General features: G+C 43.2%; 1 protein-coding gene across 2 annotated transcripts in view; it reads right to left on the bottom strand.

Moving 5' to 3' along the window:
• Positions 1-19,125, bottom strand: part of LOC147120572 (activin receptor type-2A) — a 165,189-nt gene that overhangs the window by 45,360 nt on the left and 100,704 nt on the right. For both annotated transcript variants that reach the window (XM_085986670.1, XM_085986671.1), the window contains exons 2-3: positions 6,633-6,840; positions 6,329-6,438 (exon numbers count right to left, since the gene is read on the bottom strand). In XM_085986670.1, coding sequence (XP_085842796.1) covers positions 6,329-6,438; positions 6,633-6,840 — 318 coding nt within the window. The remainder of the gene's footprint in view (positions 1-6,328; positions 6,439-6,632; positions 6,841-19,125) is intronic.

Raw genomic sequence — 19,125 nt, 5'->3', positions numbered from 1 at the left:
TGCAAGCTAAAGCATCTCTGTGCAACTATTTTAGCAGATTCATCTTAGATTTGGGTTACCACAACCTTTTAAACAGGACAAAAATTCCTGTATGTCATATTCTTGTTTGACCAGTTTCTCAAACAAAAATCCAGACTCAAGTCTGTTAGCTGTTGCAAGATAAGATTAAACACTGTTGTGGATAATTCATCAACTTCAAAGAGAATTAACTAATTATATTAATTTGGATGTAACCACTATAGTCATTAAAAACTCAGAACAAAGCACTTCTCTTTATTAAGCCATGCACTGAGCACTTCTCTTTATTAAGCCATGACTGATTGCAGACAGTATTTTAATAAAATAGCACAAATTTCACAACTCTCCTATAACCGAATAATCAAGCCTAGAGAATGGACCAATAATGTAGCTGATGCAATTAAAACGGCAAAAATCTTAATTATATAATGAAACTTTCTAGCGTCCAAATGAATTAACAGCATGAACATTGTACGTGCAACAAGAGAAAAACAGGAAATAACAACGGAAAATGCTGGAAAAACTCAGCAGCCCAGGCAGCATCCATGGAGAGAGAAACAGAGTTAATGTTTCAGGTCTGGGACCCTTCATCAGAACTGGAAAAAGCTGGCGATGTAACAGATATTAAGCAGGTGCAGAGACAGGGGGGTTGGGAGGGGAGGAAGGAATTGAAGGAATATACTGTGCTTTTGCAAGAGGCAGGAAAGATAAAATGTTGCAAATGGGAATGGCAAAAATCACAGCATAAAAAATGGGGGCAGGGGTTATAGTTTGAAATTGCTGAACTCAATGTCGAGTCCAAAAGGCTGTAAAGTGCCTAATCGAAAGATGAGGTGCTGTTCCTCGAGCTTACGTTGAGCTACATTGGAATAATGTGATAGGCCGAGGACAGAGAGATCAGAGTGGGAGTGAAGCGGTGAATTAAAGTGACAGGCGACCGGAAGCTCAGGGTCACCCTTACGGACTGAACGGAGGTGTTCCGCAAAGCGGTTGCCCAATCTGCGTTTGGTCTCCCCAATGTAGAGGAGACCGCATCGTGAGCAGCGAATACAATATATTAAATTGCAAGTAGTACAAGTATATTGCTGTTTCACCTGGAAGGGGTGTTTGGGGCCCTGGCCAGTGGGAAGGGAGGAGGTAAAAGGGCATGTGTTGCATCTCCTGCGCTTGCATGGGAAGGTGCCAGGCGAAGGGGAAGGGCTGTTAGGGGTGATTGAGGAGTGGCCCAGGGTGTCGCGGAGGGAGCGGTCCCTTCGGAATGCTGAAAGGGGAGGTGAGGGGAAGATGCGTTTGGTGGTGGGATCACGTTGGAGGTGGTGGAAATGGCGGATGATGATCCGTTGAATGTGGAGGCTGGTGGGGTGAAAGGTGAGGACAAGGGGAACCCTTTCATAGTTCTGGGAGGGAAGGGAAGGGGTGAGAGCAGAAGAGCGGGAAATGGAACGGACACGGTCAAGGGCCGTGTCAACCACAGTAGAGGGGAATTCTTGGTTGAGGAAAAAGGAAGACATGTCGGAAGTACTGGTATGGAAGGTGGCATCGTCAGAACAGATGCGGCGGAGACGGAGAAACTGGGAGAATGGAATAGTCCTTACAGGAAGCGGGGTGGGAGGAAGTGTAGTCCAGTTAGCTGTGGGAGTCAGTGGGCTTGTAGTGGATGTTTGTCGAAAGCCGATCGCCAGAAATGGAGACGGAGAAGTCAGGGAAGGGAAGAGAAGAGTTGGAGATGGACCATGTGAAGGTGAGGGAAGGGTGGAAATTGGAAGTAAAGTAAATGAACTTATCTAGTTCAGGGCGAGAGCAGGAAACGGCACCGATACAGTCATCAATGTACCGGAAAAAGAGGTGAGGGAGGGGACCCGAGTAGGACTGGAACAAAGAATGTTCCACATATCCCATGAAAAGGCAGGGATAGCTAGGGCCCATGCGGGTTCCCATAGCAACACCTTTAATTTGGAGGAAGTGAGTGGAGTCAGAGGAGAAGTTGTTCAATGTGAGAACAAGTTCAGCCAGGCGGAGGAGGGTGGTGGTGGTGATGGATGGGGACTGGTTGGGCCGCTGTTCAAGGAAGAAGCGGAGCGCCCTCAGGCCGTCCTGGTGGGGGATGGAGGTATAGAGGGATTGGACGTCCAGTGAAAAGGAGACGGTTGGGGCCAGGAAACTGGAAACTGTTAAAGTGGCGGAGGGCGTCGGAAGAGTCGCGAATGTAGGAGGGAAGTGACTGGACACGGGGAGAAAAAAGAGTCGAGATGGGAAGAGATAATTTCCGTGGGGCAAGAACAGGCTGAAACGATGGGTCTACCAGGGCAGTCCCGTTTGTGGATCTTGGGAAGAAGGTAGAAGCGGGCTGTGCGGGGTTGGGGGACTATGAGGTTGGCAGCCATGGAGGGAAGATCTCCAGAGGAGATGAGGTCAGTGACAGTCTTGGAATCAATGGCTTGATGTTTGCTAGTGAGGTCATGGTCCAGGCGGGGGTAGGAGGAGGAGTCAGAGAGTTGGCGTTCAGCTTCCGCACAGTAGAGGTCGGTTCACCAAACAACAGCACCAGCCTTATCAGCAGGTTTAATGACAATGTTAGGGTTGGATCGGAGAGAACGGAGTGCTGCAAGTTCAGAGGGAGGTAGGTTGGAGTGAGAGAGGGGAGCAGAGAAATTGAGACGGCCGATGTCACGTCGGCAGTTAGCAATGAAAAGATCTAGAGGAGGGCAAGAGGCCAGAGGAAGGGTTCAGGTAGAACGAGAAGTTTGAAAGCAGGAGAAAAGGGTCAGCTGTGCGGGGGGGGGGGGCGGGGGGGGAGACTCCTGGCCAAAGAAGTGGGCACGGAGATGAAGGCGATGGAAAAAGAGCTCAGCATCGTGCCGAGCTCGAAATTCATTGAGATGGGGGCGTAAGGGGATGAAGCTCAGGCCTTTGCTGAGGACTGATCGTTCGGGGTCAGAGAGGGGAAGGTCAGAGGGGATAGTGAAAATGCGGCAGGGGGTGAGATTGGAAGAAGGGATAGGGTCAGAGGAAAGTGAAGGGGGAAGGAGGTTCCGGAGGGGCGTTGGTGTTCACGAGTTGATGAAGCTTGTGATCCTTGACATCAGAAAGGAAGAGAGAGTTTTTTTGTTGAAGCGTCGGATGAGTCGAAGGATGAAATGGAACTGTGGACCCGGACAGCTTTGAGATAGAGTGCGTCGGTGCTGCTGAAGAGAGAGGTCAAAAGTGTTCATGTGGCGCCGCATGGTGTTGAGCGTGGATCTCAAGATGCGGCGAGAGCAGTATTCGAGGAACGATGAATATCTTGGAGATGTCTGTAATCCTGGGTGGATCCAAAACACGAAGGGTGGAAGTTTAGTTGGAATCCACGTGGAATAAGTCGGAACCGGAGACAGTTGCTGAGGAAAGAGATGTGGCTGTGAAACCAAGTCCTGGCAGATACCTGATCAAACACGAGAAGGGAAACTGAAAGCAATGAAGATGACCACGGTTGAAGAGACAAATGGAAATCCCGTCGGAGAGAAGAGCAGAATTTCTTCAAGGTGGGTATTCCTAGAAGAGAGGTGGCAGTGAACTAAACACTAATACAATAGCAAAATACTGCGGATGCTGGAAATCTGAAACAACAGAAAACGCTGGAAAAACTCAGCAGGCCAGGCAGCATCCGTGGAGAGAGAAACAGAGTTAACGGTTCAGGTCTGGGACCCTTCATCAGAACTGGGAAAAGCTGGAGATGTAACGGATATTAAGCAGGTGCAGAGACAGGGAGGGGGGGGGGGGGGGGTTGAGGAAGGAATTGAAGGATCATGCTGTGCTTTTGTAAGAGGCAGGGAAGATAAAATGTTGCAAATGGAAATGGCAAAATCATACAGCATGAAAAATGGGGGCAGGGGTTATAGTTTGAAATTGTTGAACTCAATGTTGAGTCCAAAAGGCTGTAAAGTGCCTAATCGAAAGATGAGGTGCTGTTCCTCAAGCTTACGTTGAGCTACATTGGAACAATGTAATAGGCCGAGGAGAGAGAGATCAGAGTGGGAGTGAAGCGGTGAATTAAAGTGACAGGCGACCGGAAGCTCAGGGTCACCCCATACGGACTGAATTGGAGGTGTTCCGCAAAGCGGTCAACCAATCTGTGTTTGGTCTCCCCAATGTAGAGGAGACCGCATCGTGAGCAACGAATACATTATACAAAATTGCAAGAAGTACAAGTACATCGCTGTTTCACCTGGAAGGGGTGTTTGGGGCCCTGGACAGTGGGAAGGGAGGAGGTAAAAGGGCATGTGTTGCATCGCCTGCGCTTGCACGGGAAGGTGCCAGGCGAAGGGGAAGGGCTGTTAGGGGTGATTGAGGAGTGGACCAGGGTGTCACGGAGGGAGCGGTCCCTTCGGAATGCTGAAAGGGGAGGCGAGGGGAAGATGCGTTTGGTGGTGGGATCACGTTGGAAGTGGCGGAAATGGCAGAGGATGATCCGTTGAATGTGGAGGCTGGTGGGGTGAAAAACATGCTTGTGATTCAGTTGCTTGAACGGATGCTGCACAAATTTTAACACCATCAGCAGTAACTAAGTCCTATAACTGAAGTTGCTTTATGGTCTACCCTCTGAAGCACAGTAGAAGTCAACACAACCAACTCCACAAAATTACAAAGTAAAGTCATTTAGAACTTTTAACTCAGGAAAACAAAAAAGTTGTTTATTCCCTCAAAGTACCTCGGACTATAAATTGTTCTCAATAGGAGTAACTGATGCCACACCCATAACCACATACCAAAAGGTCACAAACACTACCCTGTAAAAATAATTTAGCATTTTCAGAAACCTGCAAATGTACACAATACAACTTTGAAGTTGAATGTTTCTGTGGAGGAGTGTTCAGTATAAAGTACTTGCTTTGTTTCTCAGAATAATTTTGTTCTGAACTAGTGCATCTTCCTTGGCTTTGCTCACAGAAAGTTGGAGAATACATTAATTTTAAGAACAGGTACATTATATCACGTAATGCACAGCATATTATTCTACTGCTAAGATATCACTGTATGCAAGACCAAATTCTTTAAGCTGTAAGGATTAACTGCTATGCATTTTTGAGGTAAGTTAGAGGCCAATTGCTCCCAGAACTTAGAAACCAACAGGAAGTGTGGCTTTTTTTTTACTGAAATCTTTATACGCAACAAAGTATGATAACTGAGGGTGGCCCCACCCCCACCCCACAAACAATTTGTTCCAGATGCGCCCAAATAAATTTCTGTGCACACTTTTAAAAATAAAAGTACAACCCAGCCAGGCATTTATATATAGATGGATGCTCCACAGCTACTAACAGATTAGCATAAAATAAAAGCCTTTATTTCCAACATCAGGTATCAGATACAAGTCAAGGAGTGTATTTGTTGTTGGGTGGGAAAATGAAATCAAAATGCTGAAACAGAGCAAGAGTGCTGAAACAGAAAGAGTGAAAATATTGTGTGAAGACTTACGAAAAAATATTTTACAAAGGACTTGCAAATGTAAACCATGAAGAGAAAGACTTTTCTTCCTTTGGCTCAGTGGTAGCATTCTTGCCTGAGGGAGTGTTGCACCGTCAGTAGTGCCGCTTTTGACGGAGACGTTAAACCGAGGTCTCGCCTGCCCTTTTAGGTGAACGCAAGAGATCTCATGGCACTGTTTGAAGAGGAGATGGGGAGTTCTGTGTCCTGGCCAAAATTTATACCTCAACCAACATCAAACAAATTATTTGGTGATTATCTTATTGCTGTGTGAAAATTGGCTGCCACATTTCCCTACATTACAACAGTGACGACACTTTAAAATTCCCCCCTTTCCCTTCCTCTCATCCTCACCAGGGACCAGAGGTAGTGAAAGGTGCTATATAAATGCAAGTTCTTTCTTTTCTTTCTTACTAGCTCTATACCATATTAAAAAAAAGGCTCAAATCCAGATCAAGCTGTTAAAAGCACTGCAAGCTGGGAGCAGACGGCAGGACAAGGGAGAAAAATAGCTCGAGTCCAGGGCACAGCAATTCCATTTGTATAATGTTTTACACACAAGATGAACAAATGGGAAAGACTGCAATGAGTTTCAATGAATTGAATGATAAAGCTTAGAACTTTTTTTAGGAATCCAACACTCCAAAAAAAGTATGCAGTTTCCATTATTGCACCTGCTGATGAACATGCACAATAGACCAATCTATTGCACAATTAAATTGAGACAAAAATCTAGCATTTTTAAAATTTGAATTTCAGACCCCTCCTTGCATCTTTTCATTCATATAGGCCATTCATTTAAACATTCAATACATTTCACCATAAAGATAAGGAAGATAAAACCTACATGGTAGATCCTGAATGACTGGGACATAAAAGAACCTCTCATTGCACTTGCTGCCTTCACAGCAACAGAAGAACACTTCAGGGCTTTCTTTTGTTTCCACACATTCACCCCTACAAAACAAAATTATACAGGTCACTGACATTTGATCACAGCCAAGTGGTTACAATGGACCTTAATAAAACTTACTTTTGCTGGAGAATGCTAACTTTAAGAATTAAGCTATTCTGAAATTCAAGAGTACAGATAGCTACATTTTTAGAAAAAGATCTTATGAAAAGATAAAAGCAGCAGTGTTTTTGCGTACTTGTCATAGCAGTTCCAATCATCCAGCCAACAGCCTCGTTTCACAATTTCTATAGAGCCAGAGTTGTTCTTCCATGTAGCAAAACAGTGTCGCCGTTTATCTTTTTCTCCAATACAGTGCTCAATCCCACTGTGATTTGTTTGCTCTTTCTCCCAGTCTGCATTATAGAAAATGCATAGTTGCTTCTCGGATCGCCCAAGTATAGCACCTAAAAGAAAAGTGAACTTGGATTTGGTATGATCAATTTGGAAAAAAAATACTGTATAGCATTTAAACAAAAATCAACTGCATGTCACATAAACACTGGATACTATCCAATAAAAATATGATCTAGAACCAGTTAAAACAGCTGTACATTGAATGCTGTATTTCTCATTTAAATTGGTAATTTGTTTTGTGCTGCAAGTCACAATTAAGATTATGGAAATATGGAATGATCATACAATGATGAAACTAAAAGGAAGTCAAGTAAACACTAGATAAAAATACTGCAGTTCATGCATATAACATAAGCAGCAGGAGCAGGCTATACCTGGGATGGCAGGAATGACGTATGAGGAGAGATTGCGTCGATTGGGCTTATACTCGCTGGAGTTTAGAAGATTGAGAGGGGATCTCATCGAAACCTATAAAATTCTGTCAGGTCTGGACAGACTAGATACTGGAAGGATGTTCCCGATGGTCGGGGAGTCCAGAACCAGGGGTCATAGTCTAAGGATAAGGGGTAGGACATTTAGGACTGAAATGAGGAGGAATTTCTTCACCCAAAGAGTGGTGAACCTGTGGAATTCTCTGCCACAGAGGGTGGTGGAGGCCAGTTCATTAAGTATATTCAAGGAAGAGTTGGATATATTTCTTAAGGCTAAAGGGATCAAGGGATATGGGGAGAAGGCAGGGACAGGGTACTGAATTTGAATGATCAGCTATGATCTCATTGAATGGCGGAGCAGGCTCGAAGGACCGAATGGCCTACTCCTGCTCCTATCTTCTACGTTTCTATGTTTCTATTCTGCCCCTCGAGCCTGCTCCGCCATTTAATGAGATCATGGCTGATCCGATTTTGGCCTCAACTCCACTTTCCTGCCCGCTCCCCATAACCCTTAACCCCCCCATTGCTCAAAAATCTGTCCATCTCAGCCTTGAATATATTCAATCAATGACTCCGCTTCCACAGCTCTCTGGGGTAAAGAATTCCAAAGATTCACGACCCCGAGAGAAGAAATTCCTCCTCATCAAAGTTTTAAATGGGCGGCCCTTTATTCTGAGACTATGCCCCCTAGTTCTAGATTCCCCCACGAGGGGCAATATCCGCTCTGCATCTACCCTGTCCAACCCCCTCAGAATCTTATATGTATCAATAAGATCACCTCTCATTCTTTTAAACTCCAATGAGTATAGGCCCAACCTTTCCTCATAAGACAACCCCTTCATCTCAGGAATCAACCTAGTGAACCTTCTCTGAACTGCCTCCATTGCAAGTATATCGCTCCTTAAATAAGGGGACTAAAACTGTATGCCGTACTCTAGGTGTGGTCTCACCAGCTCCCTGTACAGTTGTAGCAAGACTTCCCTACTTTTATGCTCTATCCCCCTTGAAATAAAGGCCAACATTCCATTTGCCTTTCTAATTACTTGTTTCATGTATGAGGACACCCAAATCCCTCTGTACCACCACATTCTGTAGTCTTTCGCCATTTAAATAATATTTTTCTTTTCTATTCTTCCTACAAAATGGATAACTTCACATTTTCCCACATTATACTCCATCTGCCAAAATCTTGCCCACTCACTTAACCTATCTATATCCCTTTGCAGACTCTCTGTACTTCTCGCAACGTGCTTTCCCACCCATCTTTGTATTGTCCGCAAATTTGGCTACAATACACCCGCTTCCTTCATCCAAGTCATTAATATAGATTGAAAATAGTTGAGGCCCCAGCACTGATCCCTGTAGCACCCCACTAGTTACATAGAAACATAGAAGATAGGAGCAGGAGTAGGCCATTCCGCCATTTAATGCGATCATGGTTGATCATCCAAATTCAGTACCCTATCCCTGCTTTCGCCCCATATCCCTTTAGCCTTAAGAAATATATCTAACTCCTTCTTGGAATATATTTAATGAATTGGCCTCAACTGCCTTCTGTGGTCAAAAATTCCACAGGTTCACCACTCTCGGTGAAGAAATTTCTCCTCATCTCAGTCCTAAATGGCTTACCCCTTATCCTTAGACTGTGACCCCTGGTTCTGGACTCCCCCGCCGTCGGGAACATCCTTCCTGCATCTAGTCTGTCTAGTCCTGTTAGAATTTTATAAGTTTCAATGAGATCCCCTCTCATTCCTCTAAACTCTAGCGAATATAAGCCTAATCGACCCAATCTCTCCTCATACGCCATTCCTGCCATCCGTCTTGTGAATCTTCACTGCACTCCCTCCATGGCAAGAACATCCTTCCTCAGGTAAGGCGACCAAAACTGCACACAATACTCAAGATGTGGTCTCAACAAGGCCCTGTACAACTGCAGCAAGACATCCTTGCTCCTGTACTCGAATCCTCTCGCTATGAAGGCCAACATACCATTCGCCTTCTTAATCACCTGCTTACCTTCAGCGATTGGTGCACAAGGACACCCAGGTCTCATTGCACTTCCCCTTCTCCCAATCTATTGCCGTTCAGATAATAATCTGCCTTCCTGTTTTTGCCACCAAAGTGGATAACCTCGCATTTATCCACATTATACTGCATCTGCCATATCACCCAACCTGTCCAAATTATACTGGAGTTTCTCGGCATCCTCCTCACAGCACACACGCCCACCCAGCTTTGTGTCGTCTGCAAACTTGGAGATATTACATCTAGTTCCCTCGTCTAGATCATTTATATATATTGTGAATAGCTGGGGTCCTAGCACCGATCCCTGCGGTACCCCACTAGTCACTGCCTGCCACTCGGAAAAAGACCAGTTTATTCCAACTCTTTGCTTCCTGTCTGCCAACCAGTTCCATATCCAAGTCAGTACCTTACCCCCAATCCCATGTGCTTTAACTTTGCATGCCAATCTCTTATGCGGGACCTTATCGAAAGCCTTCTGAAAGTCCAAATACACCACATCCACTGGTTCTCCCTTATTCTATTCTACCAGTTACATCCTCAAAAAATTCCAGTAGATTAGTCAAGCATGATTTACCTTTTGTAAATCCATGTTGACTTTGTCCGATCCCGTCACTGTTTTCCAAGTGCTCTGCTATTACCTCTTTTATAATGGACTCTAGCATTTTCCCCACGACAGACGTCAGGCATAATTCCTCGTTTTCTCTCTACCACCTTTTTTAAATAGTGGGGTTACATTAGCTACCCTCCAATCCATGGGAACTATTCCAGAGTCTATAGAATTTTGGAAGATGACCAGCAATGCATCTACTATTTCTAGGGCCACTTCCTTAAGTACCCTAGGATGTAGATCATCAGGCCCTGGGGATTTACCGGCCTTACAGATTGCCATCCTGAAAATGACCCATTTTTCCCCGACTCTCTGCTTTCTGTTAGTTAACCAATCCTCTATCCAATCTAATATATTACCCCCAACACCATGAGCTCTTATCTTATGCAGTAACCTTTTATGTGGCACCTTGTCGAATGCTTTTTGGAAATCCAAATACACTACATCTACTGGTTCCCCTTTATCCACCCTGCTCGTTACCTCCTCAAAGAACTCTAATAGATTTGTCAAACACGATTTCCCTTTCATAAAACCACGTTGACTCTGTTTGATTGTATTATGATTTTCTAAATGCCCTGCTATTACTTCCTTAATAATGAATTCGAGCATTTTGCCAATGACAGATGTTAGGATAACTGGCCTATAGTTTCCTGCTTTCCGTCTCCCTCCTTTTTTGAATAAGGGCATTATATTTGTGGTTTTCCAATCCGCAGGGACTTTTCCAGAGTCAAGGGAATTTTGGAAGATTATAACCAATGCATCCACTATCTCTATAGCATCTTCTTTTAAGACCCTAGGCTGCAGGCCATCAGGTCCAGGGGACTTGTCAGCCTTTAGACCCATAAGTTTGCCTAGCACTTTTTCCTCTAGTGAGTGATTGTTTTAAGTTCCTCCCTCCCTTTTGCCCCTTGATTTTCTACTATTACTGGGATGTTTTTAAGTGTCCTCTACTGTGAAGACAGATACAAAATATTTGTTCAATGCCTCTGCCATTTCCTTGTTTCCTTATATAAAGATAATAACTGAAGTGATCACATAAGTCATCAATTCTGCAACCTTGTATAAAAAGGATCCATATTTGAAGAGCATCTAACATGCAACATAAAGTACAGTGCTACAGCAGAGAGAGATTAATTCCACTATGAATTCCCCCTCTTTGTGTGCTGTCGGGAACTGACAGAGGATAGGTGGTATTTCTCTTGAGGATTTAAAAACCACACAACTCAAGCTGGGCCACTCACTGTCTGAAGAGTGTCATTAGCAGAGGTCTGGGAATAGAGGCCCTGTCTACCATTTTGGTCATGCAGAGAAATCGGAAGACAGGATAAATAAAATAAAATAAGGAAGAGGGAAAGAGTTAGTTTTACTCCGGTTTGGAGGAGAGCGGCCATTGTGGTCAGCTTGACTAATTGGAACAACCTCTCCAGCCAAGGAGCAAGCAAGCCCAACCAATAACAAGCAGCTCCAACAGGGCAGGTCAGGATGGAGTTCTCGATGCATTCTGGATGGAGAGCGAGAGTCAGTCTGGCACATCTCGCTGTGCGAATCAACATTCTCACTCTGATGAAGTCAAACTATCACTTGCAATTTCTGGACAAAAAACTAGAAGATAAATTCATGCCAGAACTCCTAACTTTGGTGAAAGAAAAATACTGTCAAGTTTCACACCGAATGGTGGCAGATTTCTGTCAAGTAAATATACACATCAAGTATAATGTCATTTTCTACTAAATTAATTTGCACGTGGTTAAAACCGTGTCGCCATAGTCACACCTGTGGCTGGTCAACAATTTCTATTGGGCAAAACTGCAGTAAGGTGGGTTTTTAAAAAAAAGTGTTATTTAGCATTGGCAGTAGATTACATAATTACAACCATAGTGGCAATTTTAACTTTCCATTTTCAGGTCGTGTTGAAAAGTACTTCAGCTACCTTCCCAGAGATAGTATTTGTAACACAGTTGGGCTGAACAGACTGCAAATATGCATTTCCACCCACCGAGAGCTTGAGCCTAATAGCCAGGCACAATAGTGAGCATATTACCTCTATCACTTTATTTGACCCAGAGACAAATACAAAACAAAAAATGGCTTGGCTACGAATGGGGTAAACTATATCGTAACAGATTTTTGTTGTTGTTGCATGCCATCCGCTCCCCCCCCACCCCCCAGCAGTTTTATTTAACCTTGCCCAATTAGCTGTATTTATGTAAAATGTGTGATCCTATACAGTGAATTTTGTCAGACTATCCAGGGCAAGTGGCATCACAGCCAGGCCCAGACCCAATCTGTTGGTCATCCAGCATCCACATATGTGCACTTCTCAGTAGGGCTCACTGGACAGTAGACGGTGAGCAGAAGTTAAAACGCTGGTTGATTATTCCCCCTTTCTATTCCTATCCCAGAAACAAGCCAATTGGGTACCCTTATCACCACCCAGTTGAGGTCAGCTAATGCAGCACAGACATTGGATCAAATATTGGATATTCCTGGTCTGGGCGGCCAAATAGGATAGTACGCTCTGCATTTACCCAGAAGGAGCCCCAAAAATGAAATCATCAGATTTCAAAAGGAACAAAACACTTTCAAAACTAACATGGCGAGCTGCAAATTGGATAAAGAGAAACAGGAAAACTGGCATTCAGCAGTTTTATTTTGTGGTTTACAAAGAGTGGTATCACTCATTTTACACCCTTGCCAATATTGAAAGTTTGCCAATGTCCCCTCTTACAATTGTAATATCTGAACCAGACTGAAGGAACCCAGAATATTTTTTTGAAGCTGGTTTTATGGTCAACATTAATACCAATTAGAACCAAGTGCAAATGTGGTCAACTAAATAACACTTTTGCCTGTAACAAAAAGAGTGTTGCATTATGAAATGTGTGTGCTCAATTTATACATGTAAACAAGGGTACCTACATAATACACTTTGCAACAATTCAGAAGCCTGAATGAAGGTCCTTCTTTTTACTTTTTTTAAACCCTGCTTTTACATTGAACATCTCTGGTATAAAACTTTCACACTTAAGTCAAATTATAAGACTAATCTATCTAAACTCAGAGCCACCACTGGGAGTAGCTTATTGTAATCATTCTTCCAAAATTTATAGTTATGTCACTTTGTCAGACAAGAGAAATCTTGCTTAAACAGATCAACTACAGTACCAATAGTAGCAGTCAGCGGGTGTATTTTGAGAGTCTCTACAAGTCATAAAATACTGGATAGTTCTACAGCTACAAGTCATCACGTCAATGTTGAGAACACTTCCACTCTGATCAAAAATATTTATCAAATTTACAGCACATTTTATCAGATGAAGTGAGTGAATATTTTGGATCAATTAGTTGCTATATACCTCAAAATGCCAATTAAACTCCAAACCATAGAAATGCTGGATTATATTAAGTCAATGTGTTTTTTTTTTGAATGAGTCAAAAAAAATTGCATCATGTTTATAGATTTGCTAATTGTAAAAGTTTGGTGCATATATTCTGTATTGTTCTATTTCATTAATTCCTTTGGTCAAAGATTAAAATCTAGTTTACTAAAAAGTCCTTACCACATAACTTGGTCTTAAGAATGTTTTAGTAGTATGCCAAGGACGGCATTAGCCTGGTATGAGGTTAATAAGTCTATTTAGGTAAGGTTGAAGTCCTGCACGCAATTTGAATTCATTAATGCATAGCACTATATAGATTCAACTTGTTCTCTAATGTCTGACTTGTGATCTACTGTTCCTGAATCAAAGCTGCTTCAACTTCCTTCCAGATATTCCCAATGGGACGGAGCTAAACACACTCCTTGGCAACATTCCCAGAAAATGTCCCTACGGTTAAAATGCATTATGCTCCAAAGCACAGTGTGTACAACACAAGGTCCAACTGCACCCATTAATTGAAGCTTCTGCTATATACACAGATAACATAGTACTGTACTATATTGTACACAGTACAGCACCAGAAGCTTCTTTGCATTAACACTTGTACCGTATTTAATATCTTTATGCATGACAGCAGCCTTAATGTTTAAGGCAAACAAGTTTCAATATTGAAAGTTACCATTTTTAAAACTCAAATTTAAATGCAGTTTAAATACAGCCCTCTAGCTCCAGATCTTGGACAACCAACTTGAAAGGTTCAAATCCAAATCCTAACAATTCAAACCGATACTTTTCCAATGGAGCCTGTCCAGTCCTCAGCCAAGCTGTTGGGAGTACCTTGCAATAGTACAGGACTTGTCTCCGGAAAATTGAAACGTCACTAGGTCCATTATACCTTGCAAAGTGCGTGGCTAGTCTACTGATAACAGAATATTGGCTTGAACTGCATAAAATGTTCACACACTATTTCAACCTCACAACTAAGTGAGCTAAGCAGTGAAGAGGTTTAAAAGTTTTTAAATACTAAAATACTGATGACGATTTACATAGAATCATTACAGCACAGTAGGAGGCCAATCAGCCCGTGCCGGCTCTCTGCAAGCGTACTTCAGCTAGTCCCAATCCCCCACCCTTTCCCCGTAGCCCTGTACATTTTTCCCCTTCAGGTACTTATCCAATTCCCTTTTGAAAGCCACAATTGAATCTGCCTTCACCACCCTTTCATGCAGTGCATTCCAGATCATAACCACTCGCTGCGTAAAAGTTTTTCCTCATGTCACCTTTGGATCTTCTGCCAATCACCTTAAATCTGTGCCTCTGGTTCTCGACCTTTCCGCCAATGGGAACAGTTTCTCTCTATCTACTCCTTCTAGACCCCTCATGATTTTGAGCACCTCTACCAAATCCCCTCTCAATCTTCTCTGCTCTAAAGGAGAACAACCCCAGCTTCTCCAGTCTACCCACGTAACTAAAGTCCCTCATCCTATAGTACATGCTACTGCAAGATTCTGCATTTTACTGAAGCATTAAAGTGTATTTTTGGCCATTAAAGCAGTTTTCAAACTGCTCATTAGAAAAAAATAAAATCACATGTATTTAAAAGATGACTAATTATCTTCAAAAAAAATCCAGGTCTTGGATATACCAAAGAAGGGGAGTGGGGGAGGAAGAGAGCTTCAAGTCAAGTCTTGCATTTTTAAGCAGGTATGTGCAGTACTATTTTCTCCTCAGAGCAGAGGGATTAATGCAACTGTGAACTAGTGGGGGGGTTTTTTGGGGGGGGGGGCAGGGGAGGAGGAGGAAGAAGAGAGGATGGAGGGCAAACTGACATGTAGCATACAGAGGAAGCTTAAATTACCTCAGTTTGGTTTTACTTTGCAAAGTAAAATGCCAATTAATCCTGTATCATATCCAATTCAGCTTCAAGATGTGGAACTATTTGAAACAAAGCAAATAGAATGATGCTATGAATAAAATTATCCCAAAGCCATGCACTAAATGTGTATTTTGCATTGTCTTAGTGTTAACAGAAAAAAATGGCCCTAGCGAATTCACAACACCTCAAAGACTCAGATATCCAGATTGCTGAAACTTAATTTAATGGATTAAAAAATACTTCAGATGTCACAATAAGTAGGAAGCGATATATTTATTAGTCATTTAAAATATTTCCTTTGTTTCAGTAACATTGTCTGTTTAACAGCTTCGAGTTGAATAATGTTCATAATAGGTTTTAGTTCATTAAAGTTACCAGCTCATTCTGGTATTCTCACAATGACTACTTCTGTGGTCTAACATTTTGTTAGCCATCAAGTTATTTTTGTGCAATAACTGGAATTTAAAAAAGTTAGATACAATTTCTTTGGAATGTATTTAAGCTCAAATACAATTTCCATTTGTAATTGGCATTAACATGTTACACAGTTGCCTTATTTCTTGCTCTGAGTCAATAGCAGAACATATAATGAAGTGTTGCGAGAGACTGGTCCTGGCTCACATCAAAGCCAGTGTTCCCGCCTCTCTTGACCAACACCAGTTTGCCTATCGTGCAAACAGATCAACAGAGGATGCAATCACAACTGCTCTACACTCGGCACTGAATCACTTAGACGGTAAAGAGACCTACATCAGAATGCTGTTCATAGACTACAGCTCAGCATTCAACACTATCGTCCCCAACAAGCTGGCCACCAAACTCCACACTCTTGGCCTGAACACTTCCCTCTGCAACTGGACCCTGGACTTCCTAACAGACAGACCCCAGTCTGTCAAATTAGGTAACCACACCTCCTTCCCCCCCCCCCCCCCCCCCCCGACCCGGAACACGGGGGCCCCACAAGGATGTGTGCTGAGCCCCCTCCTCTACTCCCTCTTCACCCACGACTGTGTGGCTGCTCATGGTTCCAACACCATCATCAAGTTTGCGGATGATACCACGGTGGTAGGCCAGATCACCAACAACGATGAGTCAGCCTACAGGGAGGAGGTCCAGCATCTCGTGAAGTGGTGCGCCGATAACAACTTGGCCCTTAACATCAAGAAAACCAAAGAAATCATTGTGGACTTCAGGAAGTCTAAAGGCCGAAGTCACACCCCCATCCACATCCATGGGGCTGTGGTGGAAAGGGTGGACAGCTTTAAGTTCCTCGGAGTCCACATCACAGAAGACCTCTCCTGGTCCCTCAATACCTCCTCTCTGGTGAAGGCGGCCCAGCAGCGCCTATATTTCCTAAGGAGGCTGAAGGGATGTAACCTGTCACCCCTGACCCTCTCTAACTTTTACCGCTGCACAATAGAGAGCATCCTGACGAACTGTATCACAGTATGGTATGTCAGCTGTAGCTACTATGACCGGAAAGCCCTGCAGCGGGTAGTCAAAACTGCCCAATGCATTACCGGCACCCGGCTACCGACCATAGAGCACATATACAGAAACGCTGTTTTACGGAGGTCACGGACCATCATCAAAGACCCTACCCACCCCAGCCACAGTCTGTTCGCCCTCCTGCCATCTGGGAGACGCTACAGATGCATTCGCACCCGAACGACCAGATTTAGGAACAGCTTCTTTCCCAGGGCTGTCATCCTACTGAACTCCACAAATAAACTCCAAAGCCTGCACATCTGCCAATGCACTTTATTATGTTTATGTTAATGTATTACAAGCCAAATGAATGTTGAATGTTTAAATGTCTTAATCTAAATGTACACTCTCGGGAGCCGCAAGCCTACATTTCGTTGTACTGCACTTGTGCACTAACAATGACAATAAAGTTGATTATTATTATGGGAATACAGTGCAAAGACTGTTCCTATACAATTTATATTGCTTCATTCAAATGATCTACCATCGTGTGACTGAAGTCAACACACTATAAAAAGCTTCTATAAAGAAACATGGTCAACTATAAGTGTGCTTTTCTGTGACTGGCATCATTATGCAATACCCATGATAAGCAGTGGAGCACAAATCAAACAATTAATATATTGCACTGTACTGATCACAGGGACTTATATTCAACTTTTTTTTAAATTCATTGATGGGATGTGGGCGTCGCTGGCTAGGCCTGCATTTAGTGCCCATCCCTAATTGCCCTTGAGAAGATGGTGGTGAGCCGCCTTCTTGAACCGCTGCAGTCCATATGGTGTAGGTACACCCACAATGCTGTTAGGAAGGAAGTTCCAGGATTTTGGCCCAGCGACAGTGAAGGAACGGCAATACAGGTCCAAGTCAGGATGGTGTGTGGCTTGGAGGGGAACTTGTAGGTGGTGATCACAGAATCACAGAAACCCCACAGTGCAGATAGAGGCCATTTCGGCCCATCGAGCCTGCACCGACATATCCCACCCGATCCCCGTAACCCCTACACCAACACATATCCCACCCTATCCCTGTAACCCCACGTATTTAATCCCCCTAACACCAAGGGTCAATTTATCATAGCCAATCAACCTAACCCGCACATCTTTGGACTGTGGTAGAGGTCGCGGGTTTGGAAGGTGTTGTTGAAGGAGCTTTGGCGAGTTGCTGCAGTGCATCTTGTAGATGGTACACACTGCAGCCACAGTGCGCCAGTGGTGGAGGGAGTGAATGTTGAAGGTGGTGGATGGAGTGCCAATCAAGCGGGCTGCTTTATCCTGAATGGTGTCGAGCTTCGAGTGTTGTTGGAGCTGCACTCATCCAGGCAAGTGGAGAGTATTCCATCACACTCCTGACTTGTGCCTTGTAGATGGTGGAAAGGCTTTGGGGAGTCAGGAGGTGAGACACTCGCCGCAGAATTCCCAGCCTCTGGCCTGCTCTTGTAGCCACAGTATTTATATGGCTGGTCCAGTTCAGTTTCTGATCAATGGTAACCCCCAGGATGTTGATAGTGGGGGATTCAGCGATGGTAATGCCATTGAATGTCAAGGGGAGATTACAGTGGCTGCTCGTGGAACTTCCAACAGACAAATTGTCCAGGTAGAAATTGTTTTCAGACGGTCACTGTTTATCTAATATTCTAGATCAATTAGATTTCTATACCATCTGACTGAAATTAAAACAAGTGGACATATGGGCAGGTTAACTATCATGTAGAAAACAAAAACAGCGTCGTCAGGTATCCTATGAAAGTACTTTAAAAAAAAATAAATGTCCCATTTCCTGAATTGAACAGATTTGCAGAGGTAGAAAGAGAAAATGTGTTAGAGAGCGCGCGAGAAAGCAAGGGTTTCTCCCTTTCTGAGAGAAGACAAAGGGAGAACAAGAGAAAGTGAGGAGGAGAAAAAAATATATAGATGGGCAAAACAGCTTGTAAAGAGAAATAAATACAGCTCTGCTTTTGAAATCTAAGTCAAAGATAAAGATTTAATAAAGACCTGAACTTGGATGTACACGAGGTTTCTAGAATTAGGTCTGGGAATCCAGGATTTTTTTTTTTTTGGGGTACAGTAATTTTTTCTTGGTGGGGATGAGGAGAAAGAGAAAATGCATCTGAAGTACTTAAATTGACTTATATTACTTACATTTTCATCAGTATATAACTGTACTTCCTTAATTTATTCCATCATAATTTCATATATAAATCCTTCAACCGCAGATTCAATGTGCAGGCCAAAGTGTGCTACATTCGCTGGTAATAACATAGCTAAAGGAAAGATATTGTGCCAATGATGTGTTTGTGCAATCCTGGACTGATTTTTTTTCCTGCATTAAAACTCATTAATGGTGACTTTTATTGCTGAATGCAATAGCACCATTTAGTGGACAAAAATTAGTACTGCCAATAATTTTATAAAACATTCAAATATAGATATCATTTTATTGCTAGCTTATGCTGTTAACAGAGTTCAGTTTGGGGCAGAGATAGGAACATTATAATGCCCATGGTTCTATTCCCAATTTTGTTTCCT

This window comes from Somniosus microcephalus, chromosome 4 (assembly GCF_052327205.1).
Source record: "Somniosus microcephalus isolate GS21.2 chromosome 4, FLI_Smic_1.0, whole genome shotgun sequence".
NCBI classification, from domain to species: Eukaryota; Metazoa; Chordata; class Chondrichthyes; order Squaliformes; family Somniosidae; genus Somniosus; species Somniosus microcephalus.
This window is presented reverse-complemented; position numbering and strand designations above follow the sequence as displayed.